The sequence below is a fragment of the Pomacea canaliculata genome, linkage group LG9, assembly GCF_003073045.1.
Source record: "Pomacea canaliculata isolate SZHN2017 linkage group LG9, ASM307304v1, whole genome shotgun sequence".
Lineage (NCBI taxonomy): Eukaryota > Metazoa > Mollusca > Gastropoda > Architaenioglossa > Ampullariidae > Pomacea > Pomacea canaliculata.
In genome coordinates, this window is record NC_037598.1 from 4,389,680 (window position 1) to 4,409,272 (window position 19,593).

Genomic DNA, 19,593 nt, shown 5'->3' on the forward strand with positions numbered 1-19,593 from the left:
AGGCCGAGAAAATAGTATAAAAATAAAATGTAGAATCTACTTTCAGAAACTTTCTCGCAACAGGTGAGGATGTCACAAAACTTCATCTGCGGGGTTATTAGAAGGTTATACTAATTCTAATTTCACATGAATTAATTTCACATTAATTTTTAATGCCACTTTATGTAAAAACATTGCTAGTTGTATCATAAGTAAAACTTAGCATTAACCTCATGTTTGTCGATAGCCATGTTGAGATTGGAACCAAGGTAAGCACTTTGCAAAATGTGGTAATTTATTGGACATATCCCCCCCACCCATCCACAAGCAGTTAAACACCAAAATCAGACAGCCAAAACGCCATGTCACCAGGTTAGTGTCGGCAGAACAGCTCCAAGTTCTTTTAGTCACATTCTGTCACTCAGTGACGTCACTTCCTAGAGCCCATCAGCAACAGGTACACTTTGTTAAGTTCCAGCTCCTTCATTTCATTGAATTAAATCATACAAGGAAACATGATGGTCTGATATGAACTAAGTGTACAAATAACTGTACAATGATTATTAATAGAATTCAAAGAATGCGATGCATATCAAATTAAGGATTTTATTTGGACCGGCCTGTAAATTCATTATTCTTAAACTACTAATTTTTACGCATTGTAAGATTGATGATTTGTGATTTTTCAAGTTTGTATAAAAAATTAGGCCAGTTCTTTATAGCAGTTTATTTGAAATAAGTAGATTTGGTGTATTTAGTAACATAACCTTTGAAAAGTTCTTGAAAGATGATCAAAAGCAAAAATTTGTTTTTCTGGATTTTTGTGTTTTTTCCCAAGTAAGTCTTTTTTTTTTTTAATTGCAAATTAGCTTTTCAGTCACTTGAGTAGAAAGTCAGTGCTGGTGACAAATAATTAAGGCACTTAGGGACTTCTTATATCTTATATAAGTTGCTTTTTGTGAGAGGTTCAACCATGGTCCAACTTCAAAAGTAATTTAAACTATAACGCAAGTCAAAACTTTAAAATCGAAATACCTCGAGAACTAATACAGAGACTCACGTTTTGTTTAGCTCAAAATTTCGTGTGCTTTATTGCGAAAATAAAATGTTAATTTTGTGCCCCAGTAAATAATAACAACAACAGCAACAACAATATTAATCGCCTTCCATGCAGCGATCGAGTCAATGTGCGTTATAAATTACTCGTGTCGTATTTTAACATCTTCATAATATCAGTGATAAAAATTACCGCAACCATTTTGAATTCTCTTTTATTATTCAAGGGAAGGAATTCCGAGATTCTCCATTAGTGATAATAATGTGACAAGCTCTTTCAGTAACTGAATTCTTTTCGAAAACCTTAATAAACAAAAATAGTTAATAATTACAGTGTAAGCAGATCTCTTTGTCTCTAGCGCCACTTGGAATAAATGACCTTAAAATAAGTGTTTTGTAAGCGTATAAATGGAGAAAAAAAAACTAAAACAATCCAGAACTTTTAAATGTAGATCTACTGAAAACGAAAATAAAAATGAGAGAAAGCGTAGAAGATAAATACTTAAGCTTAAAACAATGTTTAATGGGAAAAGAAAAATTTAAAGCATTCAGAAAAATCGACATAAAACAGCGCAAATCAAATGAAAAGAAATATCTATGCCTAAGTGAGACTGCCAAGATTTAAAAACATGGACGAAATTTTAAACTTAGAATTTTGCTTGCTTCTCTACTTGCCGTGGCAATAGCAAACCCAGGAACTAAATTTTCATATTAAAAAATAGAGTTTACTTGCCGTGTTATGATCAACTCTTTCTCTAAATGATTGCGACATCTTCACCAGACACTTTCTTTCTCTTGATATTTACTGATATCCTTTGAATCTAAAGCAGCAGACGATCATGACTACAACAGTTGTCTCTCTTAGGTAGACGGTTTTTCAAATCGTCTGCTCGGAAAATTTACAGACGAGCTTTTAATAATTCCAGTTTGCTGGGATTTGTTTTCAAAGACCACCGAAATAATTAGTTACAAATTTTATATTTATCACATTTACGAAAACAAAACTCACGTAGCAGGTGTAAAACACTTTATTAGTTGTAGGACTTCATGTCACGAAGATCATAAACTTATTTCTTTGTTTTGTCGAAAATGCTCGTTGGTTCAAAACTAACATCGATTATTCATTGAATCCCAATATTGTTACTGCAATGTTATTTTCATGCACATCTGTAGCTGCGATGTGCTTACATATTTATGTCAAAATACATTTGTTATAAATAGCAACAGTTTTAATTTTAATCAAGACTTTCGCACCTTCAACATTCATGTAATTCATTCTTTAAACAAAAAAAAACTGGTGTTGGTGAAAAACTTCGAAAAGTGGTCACCACCCTTACTCAGATGGACAGGACATTGAAAATATGTCACGTTCATTTTATTTTTATTTTGGCTTTGAAAGTCAAGTATCCTCCAACAAGGGGTAGGACGTTCACCCGGGTGTTTGTGGGGTGAGGGGTTAGGTCAGGGGGTTATGTCCCTCCACAGGAACTGTTCGTCATCGAGGAGCTGGGCGAGCTGTTGGTTGAAGGGCTCGTAGAACTCGTTGAGGACACTGATAGTTTCTGGCAGCATGGGACCGAGTTTCTCGTATAAGTCGCCCACATTGACCGTCACATGCTCCATCACCACGTCTTTCTCCTCCTTCGTCATGGAGGCTGCACAGGTTAAGGACGGTCAGAAATTACGATCGAGCATCAATGATACGGGCATGCACACTCAAATAAAAACCAACAGTTGACACGTTTGGGTACACATATTTGTGCACACGATGGAGTTGGAAATGATGAAAGAAGGAAGGAAGGAAAGACAGATAATGAGGGAGATCTAGGGGATACAAACTTTTTCTCTAGCTTCAACTTCTCACACCTAATACGTTTGATTGTTCTTTATTTGTTTAACTTGTTGATTTATTTTCCTGTAACAGCCTATATGTAACAGCCTGTATTTCCTACTATGCAGACACTAGAGGAGGAAATGGGAGAGAAGAGAGAGAGAGAGTCTGCAATCCAAAAGCTTTAGTCGGTCAAGTTCTGGCTGCTCTTACCTGTACCCAGAAAGTCGAAAACCTTCATCAGCTCTGTCTCCATGTCCCGGGCGTAGTCTTCGTATCGCAGTATGAGCATCTGTTTCCGGGGGAATATCCGGAGCCAGTCCTCCAAGAAGACTGAATAGAGACCCTCAGACACACGCGTCTGCGAGACACAGAGGAAGGAAAGTAACACTTTACCCTAATTCTTGGTGTTCTTGTGAAATTTTGACTCAAGATGATTAAGTGTATTCTTCTTTTACACCCATTTATTTCCTCTACAAGCCAAAGTTAGTTAAATGGAGAGTAGTGTGTATTCACACACAGAATTCATTCCTGTACAGACGCTCGCTCAATGTCTGTCGCTCAGTGTCAGTCTGTCAGTCTGTCAGTCTGTCTGTCTGTGTGCCAGCATCAGACTACTGACCACTGCTTCGGCGTAGAGTGTGCCGTTGTAGGCGCAGTGGCGGAGGGACCAGCGGTCGAAGCACTCCCGATACAGGCGCACCGCCCTCACCACGTACTCGTGAAATGACTTGGACGTCGCATCCTTGAAGTCTGGCGTGCGAGGTATGCGTGACAGAAAACGAGAGTACAGCCTGCAAATACAAAAAAAAAAAAAATCCACAAAGATTAATTTTATTTCTGCTTTTACTGCTCCCACGGGGGACAGTTTCTTGTGTGCATGAAATATATGTGGGTTACATGTACGAGCGTACTTTAATATGGGTTTTAGTTTAGTCTTGTTACTCCTCGATGAGCATAAGGGCTGCGACGTACAGCTCTTTTTTTTTTTAACATGAGTGGGTTGTTAGCCCAAAGCAAAACCCCTAGCCTGGAGGGCCAGGGTGCAATATTTTAGTCTGGCCTCTCCCTTGACAGACCTGTCGGCTTGGTTACACCTGCCAGGAGCACAAGGCTCTCGTCGACATCGATTTGTGGATCCACCAGGTGCGCAAGCCACCACACCACTACAAGGTGAGTTGCACCAACTGGTGACGGGTATTGTATAATGGTTTCATTTAATACATGCCAGCCTACCCGTGTAGACATAAACATATGTATAAATGATCCTAAAGCGTATTCTACATAGAGGCAATAAATTATTTCACTGTGTCTAGAGACCCGTATGTAGATGTCGGAGTCCAACAAAATGCTACTAGCGCTTTTACCTATCATGATATATCAGGAAGCTATTTATACTGGGTAAGGGTGGGTGAGTTTTCCAGCCAAAGACCTGACCTCATACTTCGTTTGACAGTCGGATGCAGTAACCAGTCAGGAAGCGAAGGTTAAGTCATTGCCCCCGGGAAAACATTGGGCGATCAAAGGTAAGTGTTTTGTCTCCGCAGTTTTCAAACAGTATACTAAAGAAAAGCTTAGTCACTACGACTCATTGAACTCCTGGGTGTCCTTGTCACTACGATTCACTGGGGTATGAATGAAGTACAGAACAACTGAAATGAGACCTTGGGGTTGGATGTCGGAGGATGATGATGATCTTGGCATCCGGGTACAAGTGACGTATCTGCTGGCCAATCGTGACGCGCGGCTCAAGGCAGCCCTGGTTACCGTCTATCTGTGGCCAACCGTCCAAGTCCCGCACATAAGATGGCGAGCCGTCACCTACAGGGAAGACAGAGAGGTCAATGAATAGTTGTGTGGACAACAGGTGTGTCAAGCAATACTGTAGCTTCCCAACTGTCTGTTTAAAGATCTAATGGGCACAATGTTTGTCTTCTAATAACTGGGTAAAGCTGTACGCAATATACTATTTCCCCAATTCGTGATGAATACCTTCATCCTTGTATTTTCGAGTTACAAGCCCAGAAAAATCACTACGAACAGGAAAAGGTCAAATTCGTGATGTCATTTTTGTATATAGATGTGTCTTGCTGACATTTGCGACATTTGCTTACAGTTCTCCAACCGACTAAAGCCTTCAAAAAAAAAAAAAAAAACCACAAAAATACCAAAAAACAAAAACAAAAACAAAACAACAACAAACAACAAACAACAAAAAACAACAAGTTGCTAAAAAACAAACAAAAAGCTAAACGCACTATACACAGTCCTGACTTCGGTATTATTTCTGTCCTTTTTCACATGGAAATATGTGTAGGTATCTCGAGTACAAAAAGGTGGCGGGGTAGTGTAGGGGTGATAACTACTTACTAGCATCCGGGGCAATAGAATCTATCACCGAACTTTACTCAGTCATTAGAAACAAATTGTAAACCACTAAAATTTTAAGATATAGTCTGATTCTCAATGAGACAATCATCCATCAGCACAAAGAACGCAGCCAGGAACTAGGCATCAAGATTTCCTAGGAACTAGGCATCAAGATTTACTAGCACCAGACATTAAAAACTATCGTCAACCCACCAAAAAGTCTCCTCGATGACCCGTTTGTCCTCAGATCCTTCAGCACGCTCTCCAGCCCGTTGTCGCCGGTCACCTGCATCGTGTACTGTCTAAATGTTACCTCTTCTGTGCAAAACATGGTCAGAAATTTGTTAAGAAAACAGGAGAATACAAGACAAAACAAAGTAAACCCTCTACAACAAAAGCTACCCCCCAAAAGAAGCAAATATAAGAGTTTGCTTTCATCGAAACAATGAAAGATCGACAATTTTGAGAAGTTAGTTCGTAGGATTTCAAGAGAATTAATACTTGACGACTGAGCGAGATATATCAATGGTTATACAATCAGAGGAACTGAAGAACCCACAGATAAGTTTATGATTATTAGCATCATCGTCAACTTTCATTGCCGTGTGGGCACCCGAGAGTCTGCTGCAGAAGTTTTTCTCTAGTCCCTACCCACAATGAAACTCACAGTGACGACCATCTTCTAGCCAGAACAACTGAATTTTAGAGACATTATTTCTTTGATAAGAAGGAGAATTACAGAATAGCCATGACGATGTTTCTTTCAAAAAGTGATTTCATCTAGTGATATTTTTTAACACTGGGGGAAGGTGAATAGGAAGAATAGAGAGGAAAGGGTTAAGTAGTTAAAGCAACTGTTTAAAATATTAATTGTAAAGAGCCTTTCGGTTGAAATGATATTGCGCATGTCATACCTTCTTCATCTGTAAACCCAAAGCGGGTGCGGTCCCACCAGTGGTACTCCTTCATCGTACCCTTCATGACTTCCGGGTGGAGTCGGATGCGGCGGAAAAGGTCAGAGGTCCCACACTTGGCTACGCCAGCCACATAGAAGTATGGGATGCAGCGCAGTGTTCTCACGTCCCCAGGCTTGTCGATCCAGCAAGGGTTCTTGCTGTTCGGTAGGTACCTCTTAGGTTCCTTGAAGTTGTAGAAATAAAAGTTAAAATTATTCTTGGTAAGCAGTTTGTCAGAAATCCCCCAAACAAAACAGACGGTTGAAAACACATGGGTCCTACGGTGAAGTATCCATTTTTTTTGTAATTGTTGCCTCATCACCCTTCGCTGAATATTAATCATTAATACATTTTGAAAAGTGGTCTACCAATATGGCGTCTGAAGAAGTCAGGATCGTTCAAAGTATGTCACACAGAAACCCTGAGGTGTCCAAGTCAGTTTTAAGATCCCCAAACATGAGTAAACTACAGTAAATGCAAACAATCCCTACTATCATGGGGTAGAATCCCTTCCTGTTGCCCGTAGTCTGCGCAGCACACGGCGGGAAGAAAGGGCGATCACCCACGAACTCGTCTTTCGTGTGATAGGTTATCGATCTTTGACATGACCTCAAATACCACTCGGGATAACTGTAGCCCAGCCTGAAACGATACAGTGTCAATTTGTTCTCCAAGATGAGAAAAGTGAGGAAGTTTTAAAACAGTTTCAATTAGCTAGAGAGCAGAAAAAAGTTCTTCACAAACACGGCCACAAAAAAAAATAATAATAATAATAAAAAAAAAAAATAAAATAATATAATAATAAATTAAGGACAATAAAACAAATGCAACGACCAAAACTAGCGAAAATTTAAAAATCCCTAAACAAAACGGAATGACAACAACAACAACAACAACAACAACAACAACAACAACAACAAAACAGAAGGAAAAAACAACACACACACACACGAACCTAAAAGAAGTGTCCAGTAAATATTTTCATACTTTATTTTCTCCGGCTTTTGGGTGACATTCTCTTCTGGTTGGCGGAAGGCGTTCTTTCTGGACGGCTGGTCATCAGGACGCTTTGGTGCTGACGGAGGGTTTGTCGGGTAGTGAAATTTTTTGGTGGCTGTTACTAGGCTATCTTCCATGGACTCTGTTGTTGTCTGTGGCCATTCTTCTTCTACTGTTAATCTGAAAAAAATAAAGGGACTTAAAAAAAGGACAGCACATGGACACAATGGCATACACAGAGAGAATGTGAGAGATTATTGTTTCAAGATCATGTCTCCAGCAAGAGAAAGAAGAGAGAGAGTCAGACTAAAACGTGGAATGACCATCTGGATACTAACAGAAGGATTTGTTATTTTTTTCTGATAGTCATTAGCGCATAAGCAATTAAAATTAAAAGAAATAAGGCCTGCGAATCATTTCAGTGGTAGTAATACGATGAATACATGTTTGAGACTGGTAAGTAAATGTCTGAAATGAATGCACAAGCAACTTGCAGAGTTTTGTAACTTGCAAAATGAGAAGGAATCAGTGTGGAGCAGATATGGAGGGCACTCCTGGTACTGCTGTCAGAGAACCTCCTGACAGAACTGTCTCATGACATGACTGACACAACTGTCACCTCGTGACACTGAAGACAGTCACCGTATCATGGCGCAGATATACACCTTAACAAGCTTCTCATCAACATTCTATTCAGCTTTGTACGAGAAACCAATTCACGGAAACCACAACACACGAAAGAGAGAAGAAGAGGGTGAGGGAAGGAGTGAGGGAAGGAAGGAGAAATTCTTTCACGTCTCATACTGAAGGAAGAAAGAAGGTGGCAGCATTTTCTAACCTGTTTGTCTGCACGCTGGTGCTTTTGATGGAGACAAGAATAAACAGAACCAGTCCTGTCATGATGGAGAATAAAAAGATCCTTATATACGTGAAGGTCCCCACTCGCTTCATGGTGACAGATGCCCGCTGTTTAGATTCCAGTCTGCAGTAAACAAAATAAAGTTTGTACATAAACAATCCACTCAAAACGCGAGTGCAAACATGTGGATGCATCATTTCTAATTAACATTTATTGTGAAAGTATCAGACAGGAACTCTGGTCATAATTTTTAAACTAGGTTTAATAGACTAGCAATGTACTTTCCGTTTTATAGAATTCTCAGCACCATAGCGATAAATAATTCGTGGATAATTTCCAAAAGATGCAGTTCGTAAAAATTAGACATTCAGAGATGAAATCGGGCATCTTGGTAAAAATGTGTTTATCTCTAACTGGACATGTAGATGTTATTTCAGTCTCCTTTCCTCAAAGCTGATGAAAGAACAGATGTACTACACCAGGATCTGAGTAGATGTCATCATCAAAACTAGCGAACAAAGTGGACAATAAAACTTTCTTGCACAATAAAAAAAAGATACTTTGATAAAGCTTTAAATACAAACATTTTAAAGACAGTGTCGCAAACCAAATCGTCTTTTTCATCTATTATTACTGATCTGAGGTAGGAGAAGGAGGAGGAGGAGAGGAAGAATACTAAGAAGAAGAAGAAAAAGAAAAAAGAAGAAAACGTAAAACAGAAGCACAAAACAAAAAAAAAAAAAAAAAAAAAGAAGGAAGAAAGACCCGAAAGAAAGAGGAAAATGTTAAAGAGCTTGCAAGACAGAAAGAAAGAAAGAAAGAAAGAAAGAAAGAAAGAAAGAAAGAAAGAAAGACAAAAAGAAAGACAAAAAGAAAGACACAAAGAAAACAGGAAGAAATAAAGATCTATAGAGTTAGAGGACTCAAAGAACAATTTAAAGAATAATGCGTTGCTGGAAACTTAAAAAAGTAAAGGATTAATTAAAAAGGCAAGTTTTCTTATCAACTTACCTGACACAAAGCGACGAAAAGATGACCCAGTTTGATTAGATGTGGAGCGAGCTCCCCCTACAGGTAACGCCGAGACAAGGTAGTGGTCAGGAGGAAAGGACGACAATACAGCATCGCGTTCAATAAAAAGTCCCCCCTCCCCCACCCACCCATGTTTCCATGGAAACATGTGACTGCACCATCAATAGTTTATTCTCCGCGCGGCACAGATGATGTGGAGGGAGCGTCGAGCTTATTTCAATGTAAATAACGTGCACAGACAACACCTGAGGCTGTTGGATCTTCTGGTCATTGGATTGTTGTTAGAAGTCAACTGTCCAGTCTTTTTATTTATTTATTTTTTTTTTTTGGGGGGGGGGTCTCTGGCGTTCAGTGAGAATATCTGCAATAAACTTGACTAACAGCTACTTTGTATCATTCAATTCTTTGACAATAAATCATCAAGAGGTGGGATGGCAACAGTCACGTGACACGTATTAATCACGTTTGTCCTCAAGAAACATAGAGAGGATTTAAATCACAGGATATATTTCTGTTAAAGATACACTATACTATTGACTAAAAGTTTAGAGCACCAGGGATGGGTTGATGCGAGGCCGTAAGTCAGACTTGACGTGAACATCGTCGTCGTACATATCATCATCGATGTCGTTGCCGGAGTTTTCATACTACTCTGTTGAGCGTACAATTGTCTCAGACTCACACACATACAGAGTCTAATTCACATTTTGATGACACATTGTACGGATCATCATCATCATCATTAGTACTACGATAAGTATTTTGACTAAACTTTTGCACACGGCAAGTTCTCCAGCCAATTTCAGAAACAGATCGGCGCAGTTGATCATCTACGTCGTTGGCAGATCGATAGTAAACGATCCGTCACATTGATGATGAAAATAATTAAGGGCTGATAAGCTCCTGGCAACAAGGTGGCGACAGTTGGGGGCCTGGAGGTGACAGGCGAGTCAAGTACGGAGGGTGGCCATAGCTGTCCACGTGATAAGTGAGTGCCAACAACACACCCGTCCTGAATCATCAATAACATACTCTTCATCATCGATCTCATTATCGCCGTCCTCATGGACAGCGTCGTCATACTTATCATCTTCGATGTCGTCGAGGGTTTTTTTTCATACTACTTAGTTGAGTTTATAATTAAAACTTAAAAACACACATACATAGAAGCACTCGTACACACATCACAACGCATACACTCACATATACACACATTCAAAGCTCCATCTACAAATACATATACTAGCAAATATACACAAGCATTTCACACACACACATTCATCTTCACCTATGGATTCATCAGACATTAGTTGTCCCAGTCCTCTATGTTAACATCCACAAAGCACAACCACGTGACTCCAAAGGTGTTATCACTGCGAATTTTCATGAAATAACAAATCATGAAATCGAGGAAAGGTAGAGAAGGCAATGTGATTTTTTGCACTGTGTCCTCGAGTCTTGAAGATTTATTTTCACAAAAGAACCACAAGAATAATTAATTTTAATAATTCACTTGCCAGCATGGCGATAGTCGTTTAATTAACTTTTTATTTGCTACCATTTAATTACAAAGAGAAATCAATGGTATTTATTAATAATAAGTATTGTGAACGATGCATAACCATTAAAAATATGAAATATGAATCAACTGCTATTTTCGATCCTGTGTGTATGTGTGTGTGTGTTTCTCGAGAGCACGTGCGGGACAGAGAGAAGGAGGAGAAAAAGAGAAAAGAAGTGGTGTGTGTATGTGGCGGGGAAACGGGACAAATACTTTCATTTTATTATGTAATTTATTATGAGGACTAAAGACACTGAAGAAGAAGATGCTGAAGAGGTACAAATAAAATATCCTCCCTCAGAAATAAAGAACAGGAATGGAAACATGTAAGTGAACAAAATGAATGATACTTTATTTTCTCTAACACTGGCCCATCAACTGGACTCAAATAAGCAAAGCATCCGGGCTTGTTGCATGGCTTATTTTAATGGAGATTTAAAAGGAGATTTTAATAAAGTAACAGCTTATGTTTACATAAATAACAGCTGGCATTTTGAACCAATTACACTTAAATATTCGCTTACTATTCGCGTCTAAAACACAGGTGCTCAACAATAATTGTTTTAATTGTCGAGGCCACCTTTCTTATCCAATGATACCTCCTAATTCAGGAATTAAGGTTGGTCTGGTGGCCTTCATGAACAGCCCAGAGCCCTGTTTCAGACAAGATTCTTTTGAAATCCAAAAGTTTGAAGAGAGTCGATTCAAAACATCAGACCTGTGATTTCACCCTAACCTTGCCTTCTATTAGAAATACAGGGTCTCCACAACTCTAACCCCTAGCAAGAAATTCTCTTTTTTTCAAAGGTTATCGTTCAAGATGCTGCTTATTAAGAAAAGCTTTGGACTTATTTTTCATGATTTACACATTATTAGACAATAATTGTAGTAAATATAAAAACATTAATTAAAAGTTTATCTTCAAGTGTCAGCAGGCAAGTGAATTATTCAAATTTGTGTTGTTATTTTGTGCAACAACCATCATGAAGACATGCAGAACTCGCACTATTTCCTTTTGAAGGAGAAATTCTCAAAATAGTTTGAAGGACTTTGCAATTTTATTGGTATAACTTTGCAATATCAGTATTCATAATTCCTTGATTTCTCTTAATGTAGTCTTTGTTTAAACACGAAATTAATGGCAGTAAATACAGTTTAATCAAACAGCTACATCCATGTCTACCCAAACATCAAAACTGATGATGTTCATTTGTGTTACCAGGCAACGTCTACGATCCTTTCAGAATCTGTTACAGAACGGACACAAGAGATTCTCCTAGTCGAACCTTATCCTCGCTCGAAGGCATGAAACATGTTAAACAATGCAAGTACTACGACTCTAGATTGATGATTTAGGCGGGAAAAATAATTGAGGACTGGGCAGATGTTTTGTCAAAGGAGAGGCAGCTGCTGGCACAGATGGAGTTTATTGAGATGCGATTTGGAGAAGCACAACAAGCGTTGACGATTAATTAAATGCTGGGACTTATTGACTGAGGCCCACACCATGTGGCCAGATACACTGAAAACCTAGACTTATATGAATGTACCAATTGCTAACCTGATGTTGTGTTTGTGAAAGAAGATTTGTCAGCCAGATGTAGGTGAGCGAATGATGTTACCGAGGCACGCACTCATTATGTAAGGATGCGTTTGGCATATGAACACGAAGTTCATGTGATGTTTTAATAGTTTCTAATACGCACACAAATTTCTCATACGTAGACTATGACCATTAAATATAAATTCGCTTTTAGCACCATCAACATGAAAAACCCTTAAACAACTTTTCATTGTTTTTCTCAAGCTGTTTTCCTCTTGTACATGCATGTACACGTGTACGCACAATCACATCCACTCACTCAACCCTTCAACTCCTTCACCCACACACGCTGACACCCCAACTACCCTTATATAGACACATATACACACACTCTCTCAAAAAATAATATCACCTAGCGAAGCTGGTTCCATAATATGAACATAAACAGTTCCTATCACCGGGTGGCTGTTGTAATCTCGTTAGGCAACGGATTACTTACATGTGAACAAACCTGCTGCACCGCTAGTCGTATGTAAGTGTAGCCCGACATATGTATGTGCAGTACATTAATAGTTGATTATGAGAATAAGCAAGTTTTGTAAACACTTTCTGTGATATCTGCACAACATGATCTTTTGATCACCCAACGACACTTTTCTCACATCGTTAAGCGACACAATGTAGATAGAAAATATATATAAAGACGCTCGTAGGTGTGCACAATCCAATAAACTGAGCATAAGACAATAACACTTCAATTAATAGGAATAATAATAATTAATAGGAATAATAATAAGTTTTTAAAAAGATTTTGTTTTCTTATCTTTCGGTTCATCTCAATTATTCTTGCAAATAAGCGCACACCCACACCCACACCCACACACTCTACCCACAACACCTCAATCACTTCATAAAGCCACAATCCTGGTGTGACTGCCAGGACTAATAAACCTGTTTCACCACCCTTAATTAACCGATTACATCTTGTCGATCGGGTGTTAGAAGGCGGGGTACACACGATGGTGAGGAGAGAAGTCTATATAATCGCTCCCCACCCGTTTGAACGCCTTCGCCATACCCTGATTTGCACGTCATGCAGGCAGGTAGGCAACCACAATGACTGTCATGTGGGGAGGCAGTCAGGAAGCATATGGGAAAACAGACAGGAAATCAGGTAAACTGCTCAGCAGTCACGCAGGCACGCTAGCAGACAGACAGGTTACGGACATGAGAAGCGACGGATGGGTATGAGGGGTTTAAAGGGAGAGAATGGGCAACTTATTTCGTTTTTTATTTTTATTTATTTTTTATATATATTTCTTACATATTTTTTTTTTTGAATGGGCAACTTATTTACAAGACAGACTTGTAGAAAGGTTAACAGAAGAAGAAGAAGGATGTGACACAAGATAATAGACACACTAGATAGGAATCGAGATATAAACACACGCATGCACGTACACGCAAACAAAGGGATAATCATGATTTCAGATAGAGCTAAGCACAAGATAAAAATAAATAAATAAACGTGTGTGTGTATATATATATACAAATGAAATCCAAATGAAAATGTAATGTTGATACTTTATTTTAAGACTCGAACCAAATCCAGAACAGCCTCCTACAAAGGTCACCCCCGCATCGACCATCGACCTACACAGGGACACAAGGCAGGTTGGTGCGACTTGGATCCTGTTTATCAACAGCAAACTGCGAATAACTTCTGTCACCTATATAGTCGTCCGCCTGCAGTGGCCTCCCCTTCCGCTGCTCTCTAGTTTTCTTCCGACCGAGAAGTTACCCGTCCTGCGGGCTTCTGTGCGCCATTAAGAGCTCCCCCCTCCGACTTGCTGATTGGAAGAAACTTTTACCATCGTCACAGTTTCAGCTGATTTTCGATTCATCAAGGTAAGCGATTTGTGATGTACATGATGTCTTTACTAAAGTAAGGTATAGTCACGTGACGTGCTTACCAGAGGGATTTTGTGACGTGGGTGAACTTCTTTATGGATCGAAAAATTTAGCGATGCTTCGTTAAACAAGACATCCACTCCGGCATTGATGAAGCTTTAGGACAATGCCAGAGAAACATTCACTATAGCAAAATCGCTGATGGCTCAATTACTCATCTCAAAGGAGTATTAGTTTTATTGAGAGCCTCCAGACTCGTGGAGTCAGTCGTCTCTGGTCGTAGCAACATCATCCAATGTTGAGGCTTGTCTCAGGTTGTGAAGGTGTCACCGAAGAGGATGTACTCGATGTTCCCACGTTACCTCGTCGTCATTACGACCATCTCCATCTTCCTTGTGCCTCATCAACATTCATCTGGAGGGAAGCATGACCCACAAACCACGCGCAGTCTCCGAGGTGTATCGCCCGCTTGGGTTTGTATTGACCGTTCAGTATCAGAAGTAACAGCTGCTAAAGTGACATCAAACTCATGTCTGTGAGCTATTACACTTGTTGTTATTCTACTCACGATCTTTTTGATTAATAAATAAGTAAAGACTAGTTTTTAAAAAAAAAATTGAATAAAGCTCAATTCAAGATACTACTTTCCCCAGTTCTGGGTAAATACTTCTTTCCGTTCTCGAGCTACACCCGTACACATCCCACCATACACAGACATCAGACTCGTGACGTCACATTTGTACACAGTCCTCTGTAACATATGGTCCCAGCACTACCATTGGCTGAGGTCTTAACAACATACGTGTATCTATGTACCATCTTGATGTCTGTGAAGCTGAACTCTTTCTGTAAACAGTTTACAGGAGCGTTGTTAACCAGAAACGTTCATGATTAATCTGCTTCCTGCCAACATCAACAACACACATCCGCCCCCTAGTCTCTGTAACCATGGGAACTGGTTGATTTATCACAAAGGGTTGAAGGAGAGGTCACACTCAGGGTCTTAGGCACGCCGAAACACTTAATTTTACATTGTTCTTATCTTTAAATATATATAAATGCTGACATCTTGGTTTTGTTTGTGATCCGGTTGATGTGATTCTCTAGGCTTGCGGCTGATGTGATGACGTCAGAGAAGATGGCGATTCCAAACCTTATGCGGAAGTTACCTGATATTAGTAAACACAGGTAGGTTGACAATATTGACAAAACAACTTTATTAATCCTAAAGGGCAATGACAAGTAAGATTTATTGGCGCTCGTGCAGCCAGCAATATACAGATGAGCACATGAGACTCATTGATAAAACTCAACTGTAAAAATTCTGTCAAATAAAGATGGATGAGATAAATCAGGATTTATAAACGAATTGACGACTTGGTCTTATTGTCTTGATCACAGGTCTGACTATAAAAGGAGGGAAAACAGCGAACAGGCTTAGTAAGTAAGTGGTGAGTCGTGTTCACCTGCAATGTGTGTAGTGTTAATGTTCATATTTCTGCGTTTTACATGTTAACTTATTACAGTGAACACTTCCCACCATGCTGTACTCCTTACATCATGTCTGGCGTACACCTAGTTTCTGTAAAACACAGACATCATACATACATTGTACAACTTACACCCACCTGTAGTGAGCACACCAGAGGCTTGTTCAGTACATGTTTGATGTTTATTAATTACTGCACAAACTAAACACACGTTCATATGTTTTAACACCGACTTTTCTTTTGCAGTAAAGAAGCGGTGACTCCAAAACGTCCCCCATTGCGAAAGGACTCGTAAGATTTTTTAAAAAAACAATTCATCCCTTCCCTTTAATTATTTACTGTAATATTCGGTCACCGTTACATGATAACATAATGATTAATCCACTCGGCTTTCATTCCAGTTGTGAGCTAACAGTCCTAGCTGAAAGACAATATTATTATTAATCTTGTTATCAAAATATTCTATAAATTTATTTTCAGCAGAAGATAATCGCAGCTAACGAGTCCATTTCTTTCAGCGATATTTATCCCCCCTGGTGGCTGCAGTCGTATCCGCAGTCAGCCGTGTCCAGCCGCCGAGGGGTGTTCACTGGGGATGAGCCCCTGTTCCCGCCATGCCCCGAGAGAAGACCGGCAAGTTCAAAGACACTTACGTCAGGGAGGTAATGAGGTACATTTCGCTTCTTTGGTTAACTCCCTTTGTGGTTTGTCGTTGATGTCTAAGTGATGCTGAGAAATGAGAGATGAAACGCACTGGTGCATAATAGGTAAGAAGTATTTACTTAAATAAGTAAAAGGATGTCAACTTACAAAATAAAAGTAAGGTTAGAAAACGAACAGGTGTGTAGTCACGTGATCACAAGCAATTACTTTGGATCGTTCATGAACTGGAATGTCACGACAGCAAAACGGTTAGCTCTCTTTAAAAACGGGCAGAAGTCACAATTATGGTCTTGAATTTGTCTGAAAGGAACCCCGACAGTACCTTAACAGCACCAAGAATCCATGCTGGTTCGACAACTCCACGTACCCGAACCTGCTTTGTCTCCCTTACTTCTACGTGGCTGGCGTTGCCAAGTCGGGTACGTCTGACCTTTTTCGCCGCATTGCCCTCCACCCGGACGTCATGGAAGGCATGAAGAAAGAATATCACTGGTGGGACTATGGCCGGTACATGGAAGGAGGTTTGTACACGACCCATCATATGGTGACACAAGAGTTCACGTGATGCGTGATTTGTAACTTACACACACACACCCGACTATATGAAGTTTTAACATTTCTCAGATTATACAAAGTGAGAAATGTGACGGTTTAATAATATCAAATATTTTAATTAGTGATATTCATCGTTAAGTGATAAAAATTGCCGTCTCATACTTCCTGTCTGCACTAAGCTTCTCACGAATGAAATGGGACCAACTTAGAAAATATTCCGGTTGTTTACTTCCAACAGGCAACATACCCCTCGCGGATTACGCAAGAATGGTTACCGGAGAACAGGGTTCAAAGACTGTCGAAAGTGAAATTTTGACGAAAGGAACATCAGATAAAATATTTGGTGAGCAATATTTTTTTGTGTAAATATGGACAGAACAGTGTATGAATATTCTTTGTTGTTATTGTGTGTACCTATATATCAATATTATGTCATTATCATCATTATACTATTTTTGCTATAATTACACCTTTGATAACGTTTTTGATTTTTTTCTTTTTTTGTTTACCTACTCTCCGGGGACCTTTTAAATTAATTTTTCTGTGTCAGATGACGGTTGTACGTGGGACGGTAACATACGTGATAATGCAAGAGATGCCTCAGCTGTTAACCAAGGGTCGGGTGGGTTCGTAGGTGGGTGGTGGTGTAGCGCACTCGACATTAATTGTGTCAGACGTTACAGACGACTGCGTCTGCGAGCTCTGGTGATGATCAATACGATGTGGCTGACTCAAATTGTAATAAGAGCAATATTTTAACGGAAATTACTGGCCTACAATCACAGGTGACAGATCGACATCCATTTTTCGGGACGTCCACCGCTGGAGGTTTCTCGATGGCAACCGAGGTTGTCAAGAACCGCGTGTTTTGATTGGGCACCACATTCGGCACGTGACCCCTATGGCACGAATAATTCTTTCCTTTCGTCATCCCACATACAGGTTAGTTACCATGGATGGTTAATGATTAAGATCTCACTTCTTGAGGTAAAAGTTTGGTAAAGCAGCACATACACGTTAAATATTTGGGAGAACATGTGAAGATTATGATCTTACCTGTCGTAAGAGACCTGATAGTTGTGTCTTTGCATGTAAAGAATGGCACCACAATTCCCCATTAAACACCCGATATATAATAGTACACGTAGTCGCTTGCGGAAATGACGCAGAACAAATCGATGGAAGGAACATGAAATGTCCTGACAACGGTCTGCAACAGGGAAGAGGAGTAATAAGAGGAGAAAGAAAAGGATGCTCAATATAGATATATGCACTATATACAGGTTCTATGTGTGTATGTATATAAATTTGTGTATATGTGTGTATATGTGAAGTGTGTGATGTTCGCGCGCATACTTGTAAAAATGGTCTGATGGTCAACAGACTTTACTCTCGATTCCTGGCGCGCATCCCGGAGCTCAAGCGAGGCAGCTCAGTCACGTTCCACAAGCTGGTGGTGAAGGCAGTGAGACTGTACAGGGACTGCTTCGCACGCTTGTCCTTGCGGCACTGCGCCTACAACGAAACACTGTTCGAGTCCACAGGGGTGAGTCAGGGCGACCTGCAGGGTCCTCTCTGTCACGAACGCCTTAGTAACGCCCCTTCCCATTGGTTGTTGTCTTACGATGTAAGCGTTTCTAAGAAGGTTGGTGAAGTCACGGTTTGTTGGTAGTTTTGCATCTTGTTAAAGAGTTATTAACAAACAACATTTTGTACCAGTATTTTTCAAATTACATTTTTCAGCTCAGTTATTAAAATTGCTTTTATAGTCTTTGAAAGACGATTCGTTTAATGTTTTCTTGACGATTGAACGACTGTGAACAACACGGTTATTTCTGCTCAGGTTCGGCTTGTAGGAGGGATGTACTCCATCTTCCTGGAGGACTGGCTGAGGATTTTCCCACGGAGTCACATCTATGTCATGCGTTACGAAGACTACGCAACGGACATGTTGACAGAAATCAACAAAATCTACGCCTTTCTACATCTAGGTCAGCGTGACACACTTTAAAACTTCTTCATCGGAAACAGATGATTACAACTTGTTTTCAGTTGTTATATAAAAAAAAGGACACACACACACACTGGATACAACACTTCCATTGTACGTCCTTCAATCCATCCTTATATCTCAATGATATCTTTCTGTGTCTGTCTGTACATCTGTCAAAGATTCCCCCCACAGTCCATCTTCCATCCCTCGCTCATCCAGCACTAACTCCTCTCTCTCTTCTCGCAGCGAAGCTGAACGGAACTGTCATGAAAGGAGTCCTTGACGACGTGAAGCTGAAGGCGGGGATCCTCTACGAGAAAGTCGGACCGATGATGCCGGAGACGATGGACATTCTCAACGACTTTTATGAGCCGTTCATGGAGAACCTGGCCGACATTCTTCAGGACGAGCGGTTCTTGTGGCGCGACATGGAAATACCGTGACCTATGACCCCAAAACAATTTGCAGGATTGAACTTTGAACTTAGGAATAAATGTGTGTGTTGATGGAAAGACTTGACGAGTCTTGAGTTATTTGCTGGCACAAATGTTGTCTGTTGGTTTGTGTGCGTTTGCTGAACACATTATAGTTAAATTATTTTGTTACGTCTACTGTTTTGGTTTGTTTGTGACTTCAGATAAATAAATAAATAAATAAATATTTACCCAACAGCAAAGACTGAACCAAAGTGATTGACATACACATATAGACGAAAGTGCACCAAATCGTCTTCACATAATGCACACACACAAATATACAATAAAGAAAACAAACAAGCACACACACACATGCACG

The 19,593-nt window shown here is 39.8% G+C and overlaps 2 protein-coding genes across 9 annotated transcripts; one reads left to right on the forward strand and one right to left on the reverse strand.

Annotated features, from left to right (window-relative positions):
- Window positions 1–2,047: 2,047 nt before the first annotated feature.
- LOC112571727 (carbohydrate sulfotransferase 15-like) lies at window positions 2,048–9,208 on the reverse strand. The gene is made up of 10 exons (XM_025250971.1): window positions 9,062–9,208; window positions 8,030–8,173; window positions 7,180–7,371; window positions 6,684–6,834; window positions 6,151–6,376; window positions 5,450–5,554; window positions 4,531–4,687; window positions 3,489–3,660; window positions 3,080–3,227; window positions 2,048–2,690 (listed from the first exon to the last, which is right to left on the reverse strand). Exons 2-10 carry the CDS (start codon window positions 8,140–8,142, stop codon window positions 2,497–2,499), a joined length of 1,458 nt encoding a protein of 485 aa, XP_025106756.1. The 5' UTR covers window positions 8,143–8,173; window positions 9,062–9,208; the 3' UTR covers window positions 2,048–2,496.
- A 3,939-nt stretch (window positions 9,209–13,147) lies between these two features.
- Window positions 13,148–19,312, forward strand: LOC112572850 (carbohydrate sulfotransferase 15-like). Of its 8 annotated transcripts, none has more exons than XM_025252761.1 (13): window positions 13,149–13,360; window positions 13,782–14,094; window positions 14,412–14,570; window positions 15,205–15,285; window positions 15,499–15,548; window positions 15,834–15,878; window positions 16,106–16,257; window positions 16,558–16,771; window positions 17,044–17,148; window positions 17,591–17,747; window positions 18,189–18,351; window positions 18,649–18,796; window positions 19,045–19,312. In XM_025252761.1, exons 7-13 carry the CDS (start codon window positions 16,183–16,185, stop codon window positions 19,239–19,241), a joined length of 1,059 nt encoding a protein of 352 aa, XP_025108546.1. In that variant the 5' UTR covers window positions 13,149–13,360; window positions 13,782–14,094; window positions 14,412–14,570; window positions 15,205–15,285; window positions 15,499–15,548; window positions 15,834–15,878; window positions 16,106–16,182; the 3' UTR covers window positions 19,242–19,312. The 8 variants fall into 8 exon arrangements, with proteins under 8 accessions (XP_025108547.1, XP_025108545.1, XP_025108546.1 ...); XM_025252759.1 differs by having other exon boundaries at window positions 15,499–15,541; XM_025252756.1 differs by having other exon boundaries at window positions 15,499–15,537.
- The last annotated feature ends 281 nt before the right edge of the window (window positions 19,313–19,593 follow it).

Excerpts from the sequence above, each read along its gene's own strand:
- LOC112572850 (XM_025252762.1), top strand. The coding sequence starts at position 16,183 with ATGAGCCCCTGTTCCCGCCATGCCCCGAGAGAAGACCGGCAAGTTCAA. Across the intron at positions 16,258-16,557 it reads TACGTCAGGGAGGTAATGAG|GAACCCCGACAGTACCTTAA; the intron begins GTACATTTCGCT and ends TTTGTCTGAAAG. Across the intron at positions 18,352-18,648 it reads CACTGTTCGAGTCCACAGGG|GTTCGGCTTGTAGGAGGGAT; the intron begins GTGAGTCAGGGC and ends ATTTCTGCTCAG.
- LOC112571727 (XM_025250971.1), bottom strand. The coding sequence starts at position 8,142 with ATGAAGCGAGTGGGGACCTTCACGTATATAAGGATCTTTTTATTCTCC. Across the intron at positions 6,377-6,683 it reads AGGGATTCTACCCCATGATA|GAACCTAAGAGGTACCTACC; the intron begins GTAGGGATTGTT and ends TACAACTTCAAG. Across the intron at positions 2,691-3,079 it reads TTTCGACTTTCTGGGTACAG|CCTCCATGACGAAGGAGGAG; the intron begins GTAAGAGCAGCC and ends TAACCTGTGCAG.